The sequence below is a fragment of the Nematolebias whitei genome, chromosome 6 (assembly GCF_014905685.2).
Source record: "Nematolebias whitei isolate Nwh7 chromosome 6, NemWhi1, whole genome shotgun sequence".
NCBI classification, from domain to species: Eukaryota; Metazoa; Chordata; class Actinopteri; order Cyprinodontiformes; family Rivulidae; genus Nematolebias; species Nematolebias whitei.
The window spans coordinates 7,073,735-7,095,823 of NC_056503.1; the positions used below are offsets into that span (position 1 = coordinate 7,073,735).

Below are 22,089 nucleotides of genomic sequence, written 5' to 3' on the forward strand. Positions count from 1 at the left end.
ATGCTTTCTAGTTTTTATATTGCTTAAAATATAGTTTCATAAAATGACAGGGATGACTGAAGATTAAGATTCTATGATGGCCAAGACCACCATTGTCCACCCCCTGCCTTGAATATCTTACACCAAAAACATTAAGGTTTACTGCGTTCCCTGTTCAATTGATGTTGTGAAAAATATTCATCTTGAAAACTACAAACATTTATTATTCCAATGTGTTAGTGATGTTGGACATCACTCCACGGCTTGTTTTGTATATTTTTTCAGATGTCTTTAAAGTTTATTAAACTTGCAGCAAAATCATTTGTATTGTTTCTGTTTCTCAAGTTATGAGTTTTTCATATAGGTAATTGAGTAAGCAGACAGAGTATAATTATGTGCCTTTAACATTTTAAATGTGCTCTTTTTCCAGTGGGAGGAAGTGAGCATTATGGATGAAAAGAACATCCCCATCCGGACATACCAGGTGTGTAATGTCATGGAGCCAAGTCAGAATAACTGGCTTCGCACTGACTGGATCCCCCGTGGAGGTGCCCAGCGTGTCTACATTGAGATCAAGTTCACCCTTCGGGACTGCAACAGTTTGCCAGGGGTCATGGGAACCTGCAAAGAAACCTTCAACCTTTACTACTATGAGTCCAACAACGACAAGGAACGCTACATTCGCGAGAACCAGTTCAACAAGATCGACACCATCGCTGCGGACGAGAGCTTCACTCAGGTGGACATTGGCGATCGCATCATGAAGCTGAACACGGAGGTCCGGGATGTGGGCGCCTTGACCCGGAAGGGTTTCTATTTGGCCTTCCAGGATGTTGGAGCCTGCATTGCTTTGGTTTCAGTAAGGGTCTACTATAAGAAATGTCCCTTATCTGTCCGTAACCTGGCTCAGTTTCCTGATACCATCACTGGAGCTGATACGTCCTCACTGGTGGAAGTTCGAGGCTCATGTGTGGATAATTCAGAGGAGAAGGAGGTTCCTAAGATGTACTGTGGCGCTGATGGAGAGTGGTTGGTGCCCATAGGGAACTGCCTGTGCAACCCTGGATATGAGGAGCGCAATTCAGAATGCCAAGGTAAAGAACTGACATTTATCTGTCGCTGTCCTAAAATTATTTTGTCCTCATTTTAAATGCATAGACCAGTCTTATTCTTCAAACCCTAAGTACCCTTACAATATCCTGTCTCCTCCATCTGCAGCTCTTTGTCTTCATCCCATGTGTTTTGTTCTCTTTGTCCTTCCTTTTCCTCCCTCAATTTAACCACCTTGCACTCTGTTGGATGTTTTTATGTCCTCAATCTCTTACGATTCTTTCCAGCATGTGGCTGAAGCAATGGAGGCAATGATGACTGTAAATGGAGTAATTAGCAGGCCCACTGGGAGGTGTTGTGCTCAGGGACGTATCCCAAGAGAATTGATGAAACTAGGAGAGGGGGGTAGAGTTCCAATCGGTTTGCACCACCGCTGTGTTTTTCACCCCCACTTGTTCTTTTTTCCAGTTTCCAATGGAGGCCAGAGCTGAAAAAAAGAAACAGCTTTAGAGAAAGAGAAGGAGAGAGAAAGTTTTATAATTCAAAGCATGTGTCAGAGAAGTGAAAATGCACTGCAGTGAGATGGGGATGAAACTGTGCTTGTTTGGTTGAGGGAATAGCCTTTTTGTGGACAATTATTCTAATTCCAGTCTGCTTTGATTCCACACCTGGCACTTTGATAAAGATTGAAGGTCATCTTGGGTTGCTTCCTTCAAGGTTTGTTTCAATCTTATCCATAATGGTGCCTTTAAGATACCATTATATAAATGGATCTTGCAAGTGCATGTTTAAATGTATGTGATCAAAAGGGTCAAGCTGATCAGCTGGTTTTGGTTGTCAGCAGCAAACTGGTTGATCCACTCTGAGAAGGTGCTATTTAAGAGACTGAGCTGAAAACAGCACCTCAGACTGAGGAAGTCTCTTGGATGAGAGACGAAACGTTTCTAGATTTTTTTGCTTTGTTTTGTTTTTTGTTTTTTTGAATGTCCAGCGGACCAGATTGAACTTTTTTGGAAAAGGGTCAAGGTTTTTTTTAAAGCTCTTAACTTAAATTAACTCACTTTTTTGTAGTCCACAGTGGATAGTAGCTCAAGCTGCATGCCACTGTTTTGTCATTAGCTTCCAGTAGAGCCCAGTAGCTATTTTGTCAATGATGTTAAATGTTTTGCTAGTCTGAAGTGGATGCCAATTTTGCCTTGATGGGTATTAGTATACACCTCCTGCAACCCCATCACCACCACTCAAAAAAAGCGAGTGGGCTGCAGCAGTGAGGGGTCAGAGGCTGGGCACGAGTGATTAACAGAGAGACGGACCACTACACCTCTCCTAATTTACAAGAAGCTTTTATTTTGGTGGTCTAATTGCATGACAGACAAGTCTAGTGGTTTAGGGGTACCACTGTCTGCTTGGGGTATGCACGGAAAAGGAATTCAGACAATCACAGATGGGTCTCTGGTTGTACTTATATGGGTTTTTGTCTTAAAGGGATCACATGAGTTGCTTTTCTTACCAACTTTAGATGGATCTGGTCAGGTTTTATTTTGTAGATGACTTAAAAACGGGTGGGGATAGAAACTATTTAAAAAGTTGTTGCTTTGTGCTATTTTCTTTTGCATTAAGTTAAAGTATCTTCTAGTTTTTCAAAAACACTTAAATCCACAATTTTAACCAGTAGACTTGCATTTAAGTTTTACTTACATTTTCAAATTTGCCTCCTTCTTAGTTTATTTCCTATTAAGATTAATAGCAATAGAAAGAAAGCAATATGGATACTGATTCATTGATTGCATGAGTATATTTCAGTGTCTTTGAATTTGCCAGCATTATTCTGGCATTGCTGCTTTCAAAGCTGATGTATCCATTAAGTTCACATTTCACTGCATCTGCTTGATTGTGTTTAAGTTAACAGTGCCAGACACTCCATTAGCATTTAGCTTCAATTGCAGTATTCACATAATATGCATTCCACATTTCACAGCAGTTGGACTCTGGTTCCTTTAGGTGCAGTTTCTGGCATCAGTGTAGAAGAGCTCCACTGACTTAAAGGTTAAAAGGTGCTGTCCACTGTTGGACCTCAAGTGCACTGATGAGCTGGTTAATAATCCCATGAGTGACAAGCTTTTATGGGAGAGGGGCTCCATTCCAGTCTTCCCTGGACATGTTGACCAAGAAGCTCAGACAGAAGCTTGTTTTTTTTTTGTTTTTTTGGGGGGGGGGGGGGCGTTTTCATGGGTTCATGGGAGAGCTTTATAGTTTTGTTCTGTTTACTATTTTAGGCAGCAAGTGAATAAGACTCTATACTTGGTAGTTTTGTAGGGTTAGATACATACATTTGTTTTGGAGGTGTACAGAAAACATTTATATGAAAGTGTGTGTTTGTAAACTTGTGTATCTGTGCTTGTCTTGTGTATGCATGGGGCTACAAGGGCACCTTTGCTCCTGGTTCCCAGCCGTGGATGAATGGGATCCCCTCCATCATTGTTTGGGGCAGCAGTAGAGCCGACTGTGGAAGGTGATGTTTGGGGAGAAAAGTGGGGAGAGGGGAAGCTGACGAGACACATAGAACTTGTATTCTTCTCCCCTGGCAGAGGTCAGAGGTCACTCCCTTCTGCATCCATCTTACTGCTGTGTCTGACAGGGTCATGGATCCAGGATTGATTAAGCCGTCAGGGTTTTGACAGCTGCAGCGGTGTAGTGTGCATGTGCGTTCATACTCAAAGTGCACCAAGGGTGACGAGGGTGTACTCCCAGGGCCAAGGGCCCCCTGATCTTAGGAGAGGGCACTCTGTCTGTTTGTATTTGGGATCTGTTTCCCTGTTAACTACCTTCCCCCACATGCTTAGTGGGTTTCAGGGAGAACTCTCACTTCTCATCGGGTGAGGGGGTTCCTACAGTTAGACCTGCAGTGTTGATGAGGTGGTGGGAGAATGAAATGAGGGAAAACTTTGGACGTTATTACACAAACAATATTTATGTTCTCTGCCTTATTTTACAATAACAAAAAAAAACCTTCAGGAACTTTTTACATCATGAGCAACAAAGTGAGAGGTTAAAAAAACAAAGCCAGGATTGAGACACCTTCTGGTTATATCAGCACAAATTCTGAATGAACTGAAGAAGCATGTGGTCTTGAAGCAACCAACCACTGTTGCACCTTCAAGGTGTCAAGAGAGGAGTTGTAACAGTAAGCGTGAAGTGTGAGTTAGTCTGTCTGCAGGTTTTACTACCTAAAATACAATAAACTGATTGAAGATGCACAGCAACTTATAGTTGGAAGAATCTGGTTAACCAGAAAGGGGATCATAAAAACGATATGACGGAAAGCTCCGTCACACATTTAATGTATAGTGCTCCATGTCAATGCAGCTGAGATGCACTGCTTGAAAACTCACGTCTAAGCAGGCTGCAGCTGGCATTTTAGTGACTTATAAACAGTTAGAGGGAACCTAAAGATGGACTAATATTTGTGGCAATGTAGCAGAACCTTGAAAGTACCTTTTATATACAGTAGTCCCTCGTTTATCACGGGGGATCCGTACTCTGAAGCGCCGCGATAAGTGAAAAACCATTAAGTAGGGATAGTAGTACAAGTTCAAGTTCAAATACATTAAACTTTGTATTAAGCCTTTAGAAACCCTTCACACCGAAACCTGACTGAACCCTGTAGCCGTCTGTTGTCTGCAGCTCCCAGGATCCGGGTCACACTGATTCTGGATCAACTGCAGCGCAGCTACTCGGCTGTGAAGATACAACTTGAAGGATGAGTTCAGCTTCAGGATTATTTGTGACTTTCCTGTAAGTCCCGTGAGCAACAGAACTTACAGAACTTCTGACTTTGCTGCAAAACTTTCTTGCAAGCAGTGGTTGAAAGAGCAGTGTTGACTTCCGGGAAGTGATGGCTTCTGGGTAACGTAGTTCTTTAGACTGGCAAAACAGTGAAGGCTTAATGAATGAAAACTACAAAATGGCGGCACTTTTTTTTTGTGGGCGTGCGGGGGATATTATGTACATATACAGTACTTAAAAAAACGCGGTAGAGCGAATCTGAGATAAACGTACCTCGAAGTAGCGAGGGACTACTGTAACTGCCTTCATGTTATATTAGTTTGTGCGTGTGTTTGTCGACGATATGGTTGAGGAGTCAGCATGCAGCATGTTAACTGGGTCCATGTTTCTAAGTTTTTGTAAGAACCCACGTTGTTATCATTCTTTTCCTACCTCTGTTCTACCCTCTTGACCTCACATTAATTAAGGAGGAGTCCGAACTTTGAGACTTTTAAGCTTGATCTTGTCTACGTGTTGAAAGTCTGATGGAAATGTAACGGGTCCAACAGCTGCACTTTGTTTGTACTGAATTGAATTGACCTGGTTCAGATCAAACTGAATTGGTTTGTTTGACGTGTGAAAAACATTTGAAGGTTGCTTTGAATATCTTAAACAAATCACAAGTTATAAATTGCTGTTGCTTAACATGGAAAGAAAAGTTAAGGTAGCATTTGAGGAGAAGCTGAAGATATCTGCTGAAACAAACTCACACTCACCCAAAACAAGAGCTGTTTAGTTTTATTGGACTGCATGCAAAACACTGTCTAACAAACATTTTTCAAGATTTATTTTGTCTTGCTGCCACAACAGGCCAACTATCCCACTGTCTTTCTGTTTGGTTTGTCTGTTAGCAAAATATCTCATGAACCACTGCAAGGATTTCAATGCAACTCTCAGAAAGTTATTGCTGGACATGCATCTACAACTGATTAAAATTTGGAGCTAATCAACTTTAGCAACACAAAATGCTATAACTCATTCAGTTGATGAGATGTTGAGTTGAAACGTGTTGTGGTAGTAGCTGAGAGTCAGCCTCAACACATACTTTGAGTGCTTTGAGTGTACAGATCAAGCAATATCTGTGTTTAGACTTTTGAAATAAATTTAGTTCCTTTTAAGGAATGATAGTTTTACTGTAAATTTATTGCTGTTAAAATGTGAAGAGGATAAGTTCATCAATCTTTAGGCTGGATATATGGCCTGCAGGCAAATGAGACCTACATTCAAAAATGTTTTTGTTCCAATGCAACCCATCCATCCATCCATTATCTTTTACCCGCTTCTTCCATTTTGGGTCACGGGGGTCGCCGGTGCCCTTGTCAAGCTATTGCTGTGTGAGAGGTGAGGGACACCCTGGACAAGTCTCAGTCCATCACAGGGACACATAGAGACAAACAAGACAAACAACCATTCATTCTCTCACTCACACCTGGGGACAATTTAGAGTTACCAATCAACCTAACATGCATGCTTTTGGTCAGTGGGAGGAAAATGGAGTACCCGGAAAAAAACCCACGCATGCACAGAGAGAACATGCAAACTCCACCCAGGAAGGTTCCGGGCTGGGATTTGAACTTGTGACCCTTATGCTGAGAGGCAACAGCTCTACCAACTGATCCACCATGCTGCCCTCCCATGTGACTAATATTAGATTTTTTTCATGACAGTCTGAACAAGAAATGTTTTTTTCAAATCTGACCCAGGTTTTTTTTTCATACGTGGTACTGAGTCAGATCCATGTCTGATGTTTTTCAAAGTGACTGCAGTCTGAACAGCCATGGCTCATTTCATCCAACTTTTACGTCAGTGAGGGTGAGTGGATTGATCCAAGTACTGGTATTAATATTTTTTTCATTCTCTTTTTTCATTCAATAATAATACCAACCCTGTGCAGTTTAAATCTTGGAACTCTGCATGTCTTCAGCTGCAGAACAAAAGTCCAGTTTCTTTGTCTTTGTTCTTTAATTTCATGTCCTGAACGGCTGAGAATCTTCAGCAACATGTGATCCTAACGTTAGCGTTGGACCGTATCGATACTGACATGATGGGATCAACAGTTTCTTCTTCCATCGCTTCGCTTCTATTATAAAAATACAACGCTGCACCAGAGGAGCTGTCAAGAGGCAAAATTAAATGTAAACGCTGGAGCAAACAAACATATCAGATGATAATTTAATTGTTTCTGATCACACAACGACTTCGGAATCACAAATGCTAACATTGTGTAGCAAACATATTCAGCATACTTCCCGCCTTACAAGTCGTACCGCCATATAAGTCACATCAGTCCAAAAATGTCTAATAAAGTTGGGAAAAAAACATAAATACGTCACTTTGCCATATAAGTTGCATCTATTATGCATCACCGCTGACGCATCGGGTTTGTTACGCGTCACCGCTGACCACCCAGAAACGTGAGCCGGTGTTGTGCCAAAAAATGATTGGCTGCCAAAATGGCGACCGTGGGTGCATGCACGGGAGGACTTTAACAATAATTTAACAAGATTAACACTTAAAAACAATTATTTGTTTGCTCGACATTATAGTAAAGGTGTGTCACAGTTGAACTTTTCCTTAATAAATGCACTTTAATGGTCAAATCAGCTGCATTTCACCTGGGCGATGCGTCAAAATGCAGCTGATTTGACGTTTGGTCCAGGAGTTCCGGAGAGAGACGAAGGTCGCTTTTGTATGGCAAGCCAAGAGTCTCATTAATAGCCACTTTGACCTATTAATGAGACACTTAGCTTGCCATAATGCTCAAGGGCCCTCTAGCGGCTGAAAATGATAGTGTTCAATATTTTCCATGCCAGGATGAATGATATCATTAGATCTCAGTCAAAAATTGGTTTATAAATATGAGGAAAAGGACATAAATAAGTCGCTTCAGCATATAAGTCACAGGGCATGCAAATTTATGCAAAAACGTGTAACTCATAGTCTAGAAAATACGGTACTTTCTTAATCACAGCGGGTTGCATTTGATGTCACATTTTCTTCTGCACATACGGATCGCCTCAGCGCTTTAACAATAAACAGTTCACACTGGAGTCTGATGGAGATTGCATTTCTATGAAAACATGACAACCATGCAAAAAAAAAAAAAAAAAAAAAAATCAGATCTGAGCAAAAAAATGTGAATTGATCATTAAGACCTGCAGGGTGAACACAGCCCAAGATGTTAAACTCTTGGAAAACCTACCTACTCCTGTTTGCTCTAGTCAAGCTGAACCAGATTCGATTGTAAATCGTATCCGAGGTTGTTCACCTCTTTGCAACAACACAGTAAAACAGTCTGCAGACATCCACAGGGGGCATTTCAAAAACGTTCCCTGTGAGATCTGGATTCAAAAAGTTTCAGTGTCAGCAAAAATATCTGCTTTTGTGTACATGTATGGTTGAAACAACAGAAATGTTCTGGTTTCATTTCTGTAAAAAAAACATAGCCTCACTCTCCCCCTCTGTCACCCCCTGCCTCCCCCATCATTTAACTTCCCCACTCCTTCTGATTATGCAGAAATTACCTATTTGCATCTCCCTTTAAGCTGATTTAGTCGCTTGTTCTTTTTTATATCCGTGTCATCTGTCTCCTTAAAATTCCCTTTACCTCAGTGATTCATTATCTGCGTTTTTATATATTTTTCTGCCTCCTTTTTATTTCACTGCTTTGCTCCTGTTAGCAATTTTCACCCATTGACACGGTCTTTCTTCCCCTACTTTTCTTTTCCTCCCTCCTCTGCGCCGGCCGTCGAGGCGGTTAGTGTTTGTCAGCCTGTCTGAGGTGGCAGCAGCAGGAAGTGGGCTGAATAATGAGATTATACCTTCAGCCGTGGGAGGGAGGCGACGAGGAGCAGCACACGCAACATCATCACCCATCATTCTTCTCTCATATGCGCATTCACAAGTGACACTTGTGAGTGCGCACTCCAACTCCAATTATAAACATTCAGGTGCATGCAGAGAGAGGAAACCAATGTTTGCAGGCACACACCCACCGAGCTGTGAACTTAAATATCTAGATAACACACGTGTAAAAAATTACATGGTCTGCGATACGCTCAGAATACACAAACACATATGTTGAGCAGATGCACACACACACAGACACACACACAGAAAGCAGGAGAATAGAGGTGAATGTACTCATCACTCTCCCTGCCTCCAGAGTTGCTCATGAATAGAGACGGGGAATCTATTACCGACAGAGAAAGGATAAAATATCTCCCAAGGTTTTCCTCACACTACTCCAGAAAGGATTTCTTTAAAGCATTTTTAATATTCTGTATTTGTTCAACCACTTAAATGATGTAAAAAAAAGAAATCTCCATAGCTTTTTTAAACCTCTCTACAAGACGGAGGACTGGTGGTAATTCAGCTCTCATTAGCTGAGGTGCTGAAATGTTTTTCCTGCCTGGCCAGCCGTCCTGCCTCGGTGTTTGTTCCCTTCACAGTCCTCACCTCTCAACACCCCTCTCCATTTCTCTTCACCGTGCCCTGCTCAGGGCAGGAAGCCACCGGTGATGGAGCGTGACCCGGGCTGAGAGGCCTGTTGCTCCCGCAGCCACAACGGCCATGAAGACAATCACACCGCCACGAGTAATCACCTTCAAGTCATTTATGTTTGACTGAAATATTAACTTTTTTTTTTTTAAATTAAAATAAATGTCAAGCCCCTTTTGGGAATTTTATTTTGTTTGCTTTGTTTTCAAGAGCTGTAGAGAAGTGGTACAAATATGCCAAACTTAAGTTTTGCACTTAATTATTTGGTTGAAAAACTTGCACAGTATAACAGACTGTGCACACATGCAAGTTTTATGACATTGGCCTCAAAAATGCTGGCGCAGAGCAAAGTTCATGCAGAACAAAAGGACTTGTTTGTGCTTAGCAGAGTTTCAGTACATGGAGCTAAAAACTTCTGGTTTCAATATAGCTCCTAAAACTGGCTAATATCCTTGAAAATATTAGTCTATTTCCAAATTAACCAAACAGCCAAGAGGTCAAAGTAAACAGAAAAGAAAAACGAATATTTATTTTAGTTTTAAATGGGTGGCCACATATTTTATTTTTTTAATTTAAACTTTATTTATACATGTAGTCGCACTGAGTCACGAGGACTCATTTTCAATAAAGACCTGTTTGGAAGCAGATGGTCGGGGTTAAGGGCCTTGCTCAAGGGTGCAGAGTGGGGCAAATGGGGGAGTGGTGGTGCTGAGGTTAGAGAAGGTGGGCCTGTGATTGGAAGGCCGCCGGTTCGACTCCCTGGTCTGACAGCATCAACAAAATGTGGGTGAAAAAGGTGAAACACCCCCACCTGCCTCCACTCTCATTTGCCCCACTCTGGGCCATTGAGCAAGGCCCTTAACCCCCACCATCTGCTCTCAAAAACAGGTCTCTCTTGAAAATGAGTCCTCGTGACTCAATGAGACTACCTGTGTAAATAAAGGTTCAATAAAAAAATGTAAAAAAAAAAAATGATGATGGAGGCAGGTGTGGGTGTTTCTCCTTTTCCACCCGAATTTTTGATGTCAGTCCGGAGAGTCAAACGGGTGACCTTCCGATCACAGGCTCTAGCCTCTGCGCCACCACTCTGCAGATGTCATCACTTTGTCTCAGTACTGAGCTGCAAAGCCCGTTTATCTTTTTACACAACAACATTTTTGGCTCTGTTACTACATCCCTTCATGGCACAAAGGCACATCAGGGTTGGCTTCGACCCCCTGTGCTGCCTCAGGCCATTTAGAAATTACCCCAAGGTGACAAAAAGACGTCAAAGTCCTGGCTTGAAGCATTTTGGGGAGGTGCTGTATATTTACTGGACATTCACTGTCTCCTCTTTAGAGTAGCCTGCGTTTATATTGCAAGGCTGATGTGGTTGTCAGCTGGCATTGGCAGCATATGCGCTATAGAAGTGGAAAAAAATCCTCTTCTCTCCTCTGCTCTCATGTCTCTGAAAAGCATCCTTTCTTTGAAGCCCGTGATGGGAAGAGGGAGCGATTAAAGCAGTCAGAAAGCAAATTAGCATGTCAAAAGGCTCTGAATCAATACCCCAGCTCTCTACCAACACAACCCTGTGGTCCTCTTGCCCTGACACCCCCTCCTCCGTCTCTATAACCATCCCTGTCATTCTCCCCATACCTCCGGCTGTTTCCCCTCGTCCCCCTCCATTTTCTCCCGCACTCCTGCATGCTCTCGCTCTTGTTCTGTTGGCCCCACTCCTTTGCTCCTCTGCTCAATTTAAAATTTTCCTCCCCACTCCCTCAGCTGGCAGACGGCTGCAGCGAGGAGGCAGGGTTTGTAAGGAGAGATAGACGGATGTATAGGCAGAGAAAGACGGTTGGAGAGGGAGAAGTGGACAGCCATCGAGTGGGCATGGGTGGACTGTTTTGGGGAGAGAGCGGTTGTGAAAGGGGCCCCTGCCACCTTCTTTGTGCCGAGAAGGAGGCAGAATGGACCTCTTGCCAAGTGCAGCAGTGGAGATGGAGATGGGAGGCAGGGAGGGAGTTAAAAAAATGTTAAAAAATAAACATGAGGGGAAGTGAAATGGGAGGAAGTTTACTTTCAGACTGGAAACTGTGCTTTATCTGCACCTCATCCATCAGTTCACTTAGAAATCCCTTTGATCTGAAGCAATATGCTACTGATTACTGAATACAGGTGACAGAGTCCTGTCTGAACCTTTGTCTGCCGTATTTTTATCCTTTACATTTGTCTACCAGCATACCGCATGCTGTATCACAGACCTCCATTAACGCTCCAATCTGGCTGCGCGATCTGAACCCATAGACAAAGCAGCTCCTCAGACAGACGGCCTGCTCTCGCTGTCTGACAATAGAAAGCTGATTGCAAACACCTTGAAAATGTTTTATCTCTCTCGTTCTTGTCCTCCCGCTCGTATTTTTTTAATCTTAAGCTCCTTCAGTCCTGCTGGGCCAGGAGTAGGTGGGCCTTTCTTCCCTTTCACTGCCTTTTTTCTCTGAAGGGGCGCAGGGTTCAGTGGCCAAATCAAAGGCTTCTCCACAGCAATCAGTTAGGGGTTATGACAAAAAAAGCTTTCAATAAAGGGCCACTGTGTAATCTGATGGGCCTTGAGATCGAACGCGATGCCCATTTTAATGAGTTGAGATCTGCTTTTTCTAATCTTGGTGATGGAAGAAACTGAGCCTCGCTTTATTCCCTGTGGAAACACACATACATGATGTGCGATCTGAATCTGGAAACACTCGCAGGTTATTGTAAAATTTATTTGCGGGACAAAATGTGTTAATGCATTAGTGGGAAGAGCCACGTACTACACAGCATTATCTCAAAGCACCCAAATCAGCCTCTAAATCGAGCTTTTGTGTCAACTTTCTGAAGTGTTTTGTTTTAGCTTTTTCATGATATTCTAAATCATTTTTGTCTGGTTTTAATGTGACTTTAGAATAAAGATAATATATAACTAGATTACTGGTTCTGAGACTAGTTTTGGCAGCAACATGACCCATTTATCGTTAACGTTTGTCACTGGATGCAGTGGACAGTCACAGGAAAACTCCCTGAAATCTTCCTTTTGTTTCCTTCTGTCTTTCTCTTTCTGTTGTTTAGGATCATTTCAGCTCACAAGGTGATGATAATAACTTGTGACAGATATGTTACATGACACATGTTCAAAAGAAATAGTATATCATGAGATAAAAATGTTTGGGGCTTCTGAACCACAGCTTCTTGTCTTTTCCATTTTGTACGTAGTCCATAGAACAGATTTTAACGAGCCTTTGCAGATTTATCTTTCTGTTGTGTGGCAGCCCTCCTTCATTCGTTTGTTCCAGTGTTTTGTTTTTCTTCTCAAAGGTTTTATTTGTCATAAAATCATCTAAAATAGTTGTTTGATGCTCAACAATAGGCTGTATAAATTGTTAGCTTATTCCATTGTTGAAAAAAAAATAAAAAATAATCCAACCCTTAATGTTCGTGTTGCTATTACAAGTACATTTAAAAAAAATTGAACATATCGAAAAAGTTCAAAAAAATTTTTGTCATTCATTTCAGAAAGCGAAACTCATATGTCATATAGATTTATTATACAGAGTGAAATATTTAAAATCTTCATGTTTTGTAATTTTATGATCATGGGTTATGATCTCTTCATCAATGATGAAAATTTAAAATTCAGTGTCTTAGAAAATTAAAATATTGTGAACAGGTCATCTAGCAGGACATTTTAGAGACTTCATGCTTCCTTCTGCTGATGAGCTTTATGGAGATGCTGGTTTCATTTTCCAGCCCACACTGACAAAGGTAGAGGATGGCTGTGGGATATTCACATTTTCTGAGACACTGATTTGTGTTTTTGTCCCCATTATTATTATTGTTATTATTATTATTATTATTATTATTGTTATTATTATTAACAATAGGAAATCCCTTTGAGATTAAAGAGCTCTTTTGCAAGGGAGGCCTGGGCCTGAAGGTTGCCTAACTTTCGTGTTTTTGGACTGTGGGAGGAAACCGGAGTACCCGGAGAAAACCCACACAAACACGAGAAGGACACGCAAACTGCTCACAGAAAAACCAAACGTCCAAGCCCAAAGGTGCAAAGGTCTCACTTTAGTCTATGCCTGATACTCACAAACAACAGAGTTGTACAACAAAACAAACTAGCAGTAGCATTATACAACAAATGATCCAGATGTTGTAAATGTACGCTACACCAGGAACATTTCAAATGTTGGTAATTTCTTTAAATTAGCTTCTAGCATTTTCATAAAACAGAATAAGGAAGAGAAAGCAAAGCCCAGCATTTACCAAATAAATTATTTTTTACTAACTACTTGCCAATTGTTTGTTATGTAATTTGCACTCCCATTTGCAAGGCAAATACTACTGCAATGAAGGTACACTACACTGTTCTTTAAAATGTCCTGTTTTACTTAACTGCTGAGCAGCACGGTGGCTCAGTTGGGAGAGCTGTTGTCTCTCAGAGAGAAGGTTGGCAGTTTAAATCCTGGCCCAGGGCATTTCTGGGTAGTGTTTGCATGTTCTGTCCGTGCATACGTGGGTTTTCTCTGGGTACTCCAGTTTCCCACAGACCAAAAACATGCATGTTAGTCTGATTGGTAACTCTAAATTGTCTCTAGTTGTGAATGAGAGAGCGAATGGTTGTTTGTCTTGTTTGTCTCTATGTGTCCCTGTGATGGACTGGAGACTTGTCCGGGGTGTACCCAGTCTCTCGCACAGTAATAGATGAACACGGGCACCAGTGACCCCCAAAGAGAAAGACATGGGTAAAGATAATGGATGAATGTTTAAGCTAGAAAGATTTTGAAACAGGTATGACTGAAAGCAGCTGTATATTGCAAAGTTAGAACCAAGTTTTTGTATGTCTCTATATTACCTTCACAAAGGTTAAAAGCAATTGTTGGTTTGGCAGAGAATTATTATTATTTTTGTGTTGTTTCTGCTTTTGACAATGTTATTTAGAGAGTTTAAAGTACCCCCACGCAGCCTTTATGGCCTCAGACGTACCCAGCATAAATCTCTTCTTATGTCTTCAATTAAAAGACCATTCAAGGATCAGCCATTTGGCTGGAGCTCAAGAAGTGTCCTAAAACCTATAGTTGGAACAAGCCCACTGTAGTTTAAGCTGACATAAACTGCAATTAATTATTTAATGGAAGAGATGATCAAGCTAAAGACCACAGTTAGACCTCTTGTATGATTGTATTACTACTGCGTTTCTATCAAATGGAACATGTGTGTTGCTCCTGACCAACAAATATTCACTAATAACTAGTGTTTTAACTAATTGTACTAAGTTGTACTAAATTAACTGCAGCTTTAGATTTTGCATACACGTCTGTCTTTCTCCCATTTTGTTCCATGCTTGTAAGTGTATGCCTGAAACTTTTAAACCATTGGCAGAAATCAGTTATGTGACACCTTAAAATTTAGCACACATACCTTTCCTTGGCTTTGCCCTATATCAGTGCAATCAATTGACTGAACTCCTTCTGTGATGTGTGGGTGAACGCCACAATACATTCTGTGTATCAAACACACTGCAAGGCTACTTGTGAGGTGCACGCTCTCTCTGAGGGAGCTGGAATGTAATTTGGGAAATCTAGGTCTTGCAGCACCTAGAGACCCAAGGATGCAGATCTCCAGCCAGAGGCAGAGGTGTGTCCATGCCGGGGCATGTCTGTGGGATTAGGGACCTTGATCTCTTTGGATCGGAATCCAGCTGTCAAATGCTGAAAGGAGAAGAAGAAAAAGATACACGGTCCCCTTGAAGTTTCATACCACTGAGGTATGTTAGGGGAAGGAGAATGGAGGAGTGGAGAGAAATAGAGAAAAAGAATTTGAACATGGCCACACACAAATTGTGGCATGCTTGCATGGCGTAAACAGTCTGTGTGTAATAAAGGGAATGATAAATTGTGGAGGTTTGGATAAATGGCTGGAGATGTGAAAGGTGAAGTTGGGGGTCATGAGTGCCAGTGCAAAGTCTCTTTGATCAAGTCAGGTGTGGTCATGTTTCACCCTCCAGCAGCTGCCACTGATACTAAAGCTAACATCATATGAGTTTATTTTCAGCACTTTCTCCTTACTGGACCAACACACACATCAACACACACGTATTTGTGGTTGACTTGCCGGAGGTAATAGGCATCCCTCTACTCATTGACGCTCTCCAGCTCTCTCTGGTGGTTCTGAAGGTGTTCCTAGGCTAAAAAAAGATATATTATTGCTTTGTCATGTTCTGGATCTATCCCAGACTCTCCTCCCAGTGGGACATATCTGGAAAACCTCCAATAAGGGAGTCATCTTGGAGACACCCTGACGCCCAAGTCACCTCAGCTGTCTCCTTTTGATGTGAAGGAGCAGCTCTGAGCTCTGCCTGGATAACCCTATCGCTAAGACTTTTTAAAAAAACGCTTGTATCCAGGATCTCGTTCTTTCAATCATAATCTATAGATCATGACCATAGGTGAGGTTGAAATGTAGCTGGACCAGTAGATTGATTGAGATACAGACAGAGGCAGCAGAACTCGTCTATTTAATAGAAACAAAAGAAATCCAGTCGGAGTGGAAAGAAAATGTGATTTGATGTGATGTATGGTCTCTGAATATACAACAGGAAATGTTATACAGCATTCAATTAGAAGTGTTCAAAAAGAGTGTAAAGGAAGTTATGAAAATATACTTGGCAGCTTTGTAATTCCTTGCTGCAGCTTGCATTACTGATGGCACTGCCAAGTGAGCATCACCATATGTGGTGACAGAAATCAAACAGATAAGGAAACATAACAGAAAATGAAATAGGAGCTTCAAACGTACTTGGAGTGAAAGAAGGTTCCAAGAAAAACACAACTTAAATTCAGTTCCAGTGCCCACACACAACGTGCATTTCAACATCGCACTCCTTTGTTTACCTCTCCTCGTAATTGCGGTGCTTGTGAGCCTGCCCGCACATCAAAGCTAAAGGCTAAAACACATTAGCAGGAAAACCTGGTCTAAGCAGCTATTAACCCTAAGCTCCTGTTACACACCCTGCAGCCTCTCCTCCTGTCCAACCCTTCTATGCCAGGTTCAGTCCGCCTGGGGTTAGTGAGGGCAACGCATGCACAACTTAGCAAACTTTTATGTGCACACATGTGCAGTATCAGCTGAGGAATGCACATGCATACGTCAGGCCAAGGCATGCTAACAGGAGGCCACACCGTTTTAAATATGGGGTGCTTTTTAAGGGCATATGACTTCCACGACAGTAATGATCTCAATCCTGGATCGAAGGAGAAGTAAAGTGAAGGGGGTGTGGAGGGAGTAACACAAGGAAAGGTTGTGACAGTGACACAGAATGCTGCTGGGCTGACAAGAGCTGTGGAAGAATAATTGATCCATCAAAGGTTTTCTGTACCCTAAGTCTACACATGCACGTGTGCACACACACTGTATGTAAATGTGACACAATGCTACCGCTACGTTCTCAGGAACACATGCACAGAGACCCTTGCTCACACACGCGCACAATGGAAGGTGTTTTGAGGCCCCAGACAGGCTGTCGTCTGGGAGCTGAAGTAGATTACCTAAACAAACAACCTAAAAATACCCTCCTTTTCACCCGTGAGTCGACCCTGTCCAACCCTCACATCCTATCAGGCTGCTTCCAAAAAGACCACAAGGGGTTGATGTCAAACTTGCCCATGAGACCACAGACAACTAGGCAATTAAAGTTTTGCATGTGTGTTTCTGCAAGCCTAAGCGTTGACAGATGTGTTTTTCACGTGCTGTCGGTCACATGTGAACGCGAGGTGTGTTTATAATCTGACTCGCCAGAGGGATTTAGCAGAGTAACCCAAACTCAAGTCTAAGTTTGATGTAAATGTTTGGTTGCTGAGAATTTGTCACGAAGGCAAAAATGCAACTGTGGGTTAAATATTCTCTGCTTTAGGCAAGTGGTGATTTATATGAATACAAAGCCATATGTTCTGAAGGTAAGAGGATAAATTTGGTTGGATTGATGGCTCTGGGGTAATGACAACATACTGGAACAATTTTCCTGTAGCGTTGGGTTTACCTGAGGTCACACACCTGTGGACGGCATTTCAGAAAGAGCAGGCTCATGAGCACCTAGGGAGGCTGATATGTTGCTTTACAGTGAATCAAAACGATATCATTAGAAATAAACATTGATGAAATTATTTGTTAGTTTGCCAAAAATTGAAAAATAAAACTGATTTTAATGGTAGTTTTGTTGTAGCCTCATTTATTGTTCCTACAGGTTAAATGTCAATCTGACATGAATATAATCCACTTATTTTGCATTTATTATGAAATTAGATTAGGCTTTACTAATAACATAATTTTTATTTTTTACAAACACTAACATGATGTGGATTGATTGTAAAGCTGTATAATCTGGGTGGTCTATGCAGAGGCAGTTATCAACACAATGAATTAATTAAACTGTGTTGTAAGAATATTGCATTGTTACATTCTGCACTGATTTGCTGTATTTGCTTTACAGAGCGACACATGGTTTACACTTGTTTACAGATGTTATGAGGCCCCGCTGAACCTGCATTTCTAGACCTTCCTCTTCCTCCTCATCTATTCTTAGTGTGTGTTTGTTGTGCTCTCCTCACACATCCTCCATTTTCCTGCCCCATTCTCTTTGACTCATCTCAATTTGAATGGTTTAACTCTCTCAATTGTTTTGCAGTGTGTACTTATGTGAGTGTGCTTGCACACCATCATTTGCATGCTTCCTCCTCCCATGTATCTGCCTGTTTTTTTTTATTATATTGATAAACAAGTTTAAATTAAACTCTCTTTGTTGTAAAAATGTCAAGAAAAGATGCTAAATACATACAAATGCACACGTCTGAAGTAAAACTCAACCCTCTTGGTGACCTTGAGAAAATTGAACCGATACAATGCCGTAACTGTTTGCTTATCTAACTCTGTCCCCACTGTGCTGCTGTTCTTTTGCTTATTCTACTCTCAAAACTGTCTATTTGGTAGACGCGTTCATCTGTTTGTGGATTTGCATGCATGGATGGGACTACAAAGTGCATCTGCAGTCCAAAGGGCTTTTGAAGGGCTTTGTGTTCATACCTGAGTGTGTGCACATGTGCATAGGTTTGCAAGCCTGTATTTGTGTATGAAGCTTATCTCTTATTTTCAAGGGGGCGGCTGTGGTGAAGTGGTAGGTAGCTGACTTGGGACCAGAAAGTCACAGGTTCAGTTTCCCATCATGCCCACATGTGGTGTCCTTGAGCAAGACCCCTAATCTCTAACTGCTCCCAAAGCGCTTACATAGCTGCCCACTCTACCTGGGTGTATGTCATGTGTTAACTCAGAGAACTAATTTCATTATTGTATATAAACATACAATGATGAGGAGACATGCACTTTCACTTGTCATGTTTTCTTTGAATCATAGTTTTTGACCTGCTGTGTGGATCTTAGGTCAAAAAGAGTCGTCTAATAGCCCTTTTGAATTGTAAGGTACGGCCTGGCCTTGGCTGTCGTGGGATCTGAGTCTTTGTATTGAGCGGTACAGCCCACTTCCAGGTCGATTTTAGAAGCCTAGAGACCCAGGGCTTCATCGGAGTCAACTGGTGCTGAAGATTTGACATCAGCAGACTGCAGTCCATGGAATGGTTCTCTGGCCCGGTTGTATGCACAACTTAAAACAACTGTAAACAAGCTAACATTAGCTAGCATTAGCTTGCCTTCGTACACTGTTTTATACTCCCGCCTTTGGAATGGTACTACTGTATGTCCTCATACACTCTCATGTATCTTTCCACTGTGTTTCTTCTAGTAGCACAAAACCTTCTCTGGATATTTTTTGCCTTGTTTTTGATGAGAGAAAGAACAAACAATAGCAAGCGCTCCATGATTTCCATTGTTGGGTGCTGCAAGCGTTCTTACTATGATGATTCTGCCCACATGTAAAAACAATCAGGGATTTGCAGAGCTGGAGAAGACCTGATCTGGGCCGACCCGAGCTGGGTCAGCACTTCCAACTAAAAACACCGTAAGAGTCAGCATGATACTGTATATAGTTTACAGCAATGGTATTTTTTAATTGGTGCAAAACTGGAATCCAAATGGCAAAATCCAACATGAACAAGTCAGAGTTTTCCCATACAAACAATGCAGTTGTTTTTCTGTTCCCTCTTTGTGCTATAAATTGTTCCGCTCTTCTTGATTTATTTTAAATCACTAATGCTTTCATTTCTGTGCCTTTTACTTTCAGTATTTGTTCTCCACTTCTGTACTTTTCTTTTGTGTTCGATCCGTTTCCTTACATTCACCTTCATAACCGTGTCTCCTATTTATTAAGGAGTGGTCTTGTACATTCTGAAGTAGGTGGGTGGAATACTTTAGATTTTTCTGATATAACCATTGTGCTAATAATCCTTCTTAAGGCCAGGCTGGAAAAAAATAGGGAGGAAGTTGAGGCCTACGTGTCAGTAAGAACAAGGATACATTGGCGAACAGGAAGCTTTTAGAACAATATTTCAGGTTTTTTTTGTACTTTAGAGTTAGAACAGTAACAGCATAGGTGGCACCACATAGCACGTAACAAAAAATCCTTTGCATTTACACAGAAACTGTTTGCTAATTAAATATATGGACAAAATATAGTTTTATGCTGAGCAAATAGGGTTATGCAGTTTGAATAGTATTTGACTTTCATGTTTAAATTGGGTAAAATACTTGGTCATAAGCATAAGAAAATGCCTTTTTGTTATAGTTGTATTTTTTGGGTGTTCTGCTTCTTTAAAAGTAGGGCTGTTCCGATAAAAAAAATATTTCAGATCGAGTACAAGACCTTTAGTTTGGGTACTTGCTGATACTGAGTACTGATACAGAGTAGTTAATGAGTTAGTACTTAACACAGCAAACAGTCTGCTGTCTTAACGTCACCTGTGTTTATCTTAAATTAACTATGGCCATTTTATATTTTTTATCTTTGGTTACTGGCAAAGTGAAAGAGGAAATTACATCAATGGTTTAAACTATCTGGGTGTTTCTATGAGTACGAGTACGAGCAGTTGGGCTCGCATTGGGACACCACTAGTTAAAGGTGTGTGTTGCTGCATCTGGGTCTTTGGTTGGTGTGTTAGATATGGACATTTTATTAAGGACAACATTTTTTTTCTGGCTCTTGCTTGATGAATTGGTAATTTACAGTTATAAATCATCTGACATTTGACAGACAAACTACTGCCAACTCTTGTCCCCCTGGCATTGGTCACCACTAGCACCGTCAGCAAATTTGGCTTTTGTGTTATTAATGTTGTTAGCCTCGTTGGCTTTTGTTTAAATCCTTCATTAACACTAGTAAGGATGTCAACCCAGATGTGACCACCTGACTTTTGGATTTGCATCCTAAAGGATGGTACAATTGATGTCGGACCTCTCCCCTCCCCAAAACAGGCCAAGGTCAAGATGTGTGTTGAGTGTATGCCATCAATCATGGTGATCAGTTTCGGTGGCCGTGTGTCCCTCATCCATCATATTGATGTGTTTGGCCGGCCGTGTGGCTCTGAGACGCTGTCAGAGCCAGAGGTAATTAATAATGCCAAGTGACGGAATTAATGAGTTAACCTGCTCTACTCTCCTGCTGTCTCTGGGACAGATGCTAATGGTCAGCATCTAGTTATCCCTTGCTCATATGCCAGTCACTCAGGTGAAATAATGTTGATTCTCTTTTATTGTCTATATTCCAGTCCTCATGGTGATGGACACTTGCAGCTTGTGACTGCAGCAGATGGACAAATAATGCTCTGATAGAATAGTAATACTTTCTACCACAAGTCTGACTGTTATCATCAAGCTTCCTTCCACAAGAAGAAAAGGAGATATGGCACAAAGGCAGGCGGCATGGAGACTGTTGACTTCTCAAAGTGTGCAAGAAGGAGAGGCTCTCTTTGCCCTTCAGGCTTGAAAGCTGATCACTTAGGTTTTGAAAGAGCTGCTTTGTGAGGACGCCCCTGACTGTTCTCCTGAAGAGTGCTGGCTGTCTGTTTTGACTGAAAAAAGGGCCTGAGTTTTCATCGCTTAAAGAAAATAAAGTGAAGCCATGAAAGGGGAGAAAATGTATAGATTGAACTTAATTCTTTTTTTCTGAGAGGCGGTTGTTCTACCTGGGCAGGCCTAGCTATTGTGTTCTGGGTGCTTGGTGTTGCATTCCCGGAGATTCGGATGGCTATTGTGGTGCAAGTCAGATCTCAGAGTTTCAGATCCCTAGTGAACTGGATACTTTGTTGTGTAGGCTGCTTGACTTGCTTTCAGGTAAAAAAGGTGGGCTGCAGTATGTGGGTGTGCGGGTAGATGTGGTTTTATTTGGCTGCAATATCAGGAGCATGTCTTTCTTTTCAAAGTGTGATGTGCGGGTTGTTGTCCCTCAGAAGAATGCTTAAGTTTTAAATGGCGCGTGTGTGGGGTCTATCATTGTAATATTACTTTTCCTCCAGTCTTAAGTTTTGCAGATGACTGCATCAGTGGTTTTGTCTTGAAGAGAATTATCTGCTCCCCCCTTCCCTTTACACACTGCTGCAAAAAAAATAAAAAATAAAAATAAAAATTCAGCAAGTAGAGTCCTCATAAAACTTACAAAACTGCCCATTAAATTCGACCCCCCCCCCCATCACCCCTTCACTTCTAAACAAATTTTAGCAGAGACAACAGGAATTGGGATTGGGCAAAGAAAAGACTGATCAAAAAGTGTGTGTGGTG

General features: G+C 41.5%; 1 protein-coding gene across 1 annotated transcript in view; it reads left to right on the top strand.

The window, feature by feature from the left end:
• The window catches only part of LOC119410487 (ephrin type-A receptor 4), a gene marked incomplete in the record, with an annotated part of 104,369 nt that overhangs the window by 23,605 nt on the left and 58,675 nt on the right, over positions 1–22,089 (top strand). The window contains 1 exon segment of the mRNA XM_037677366.1: positions 410–1,073. Within this exon segment, the coding sequence (XP_037533294.1) occupies positions 410–1,073 (664 nt within the window).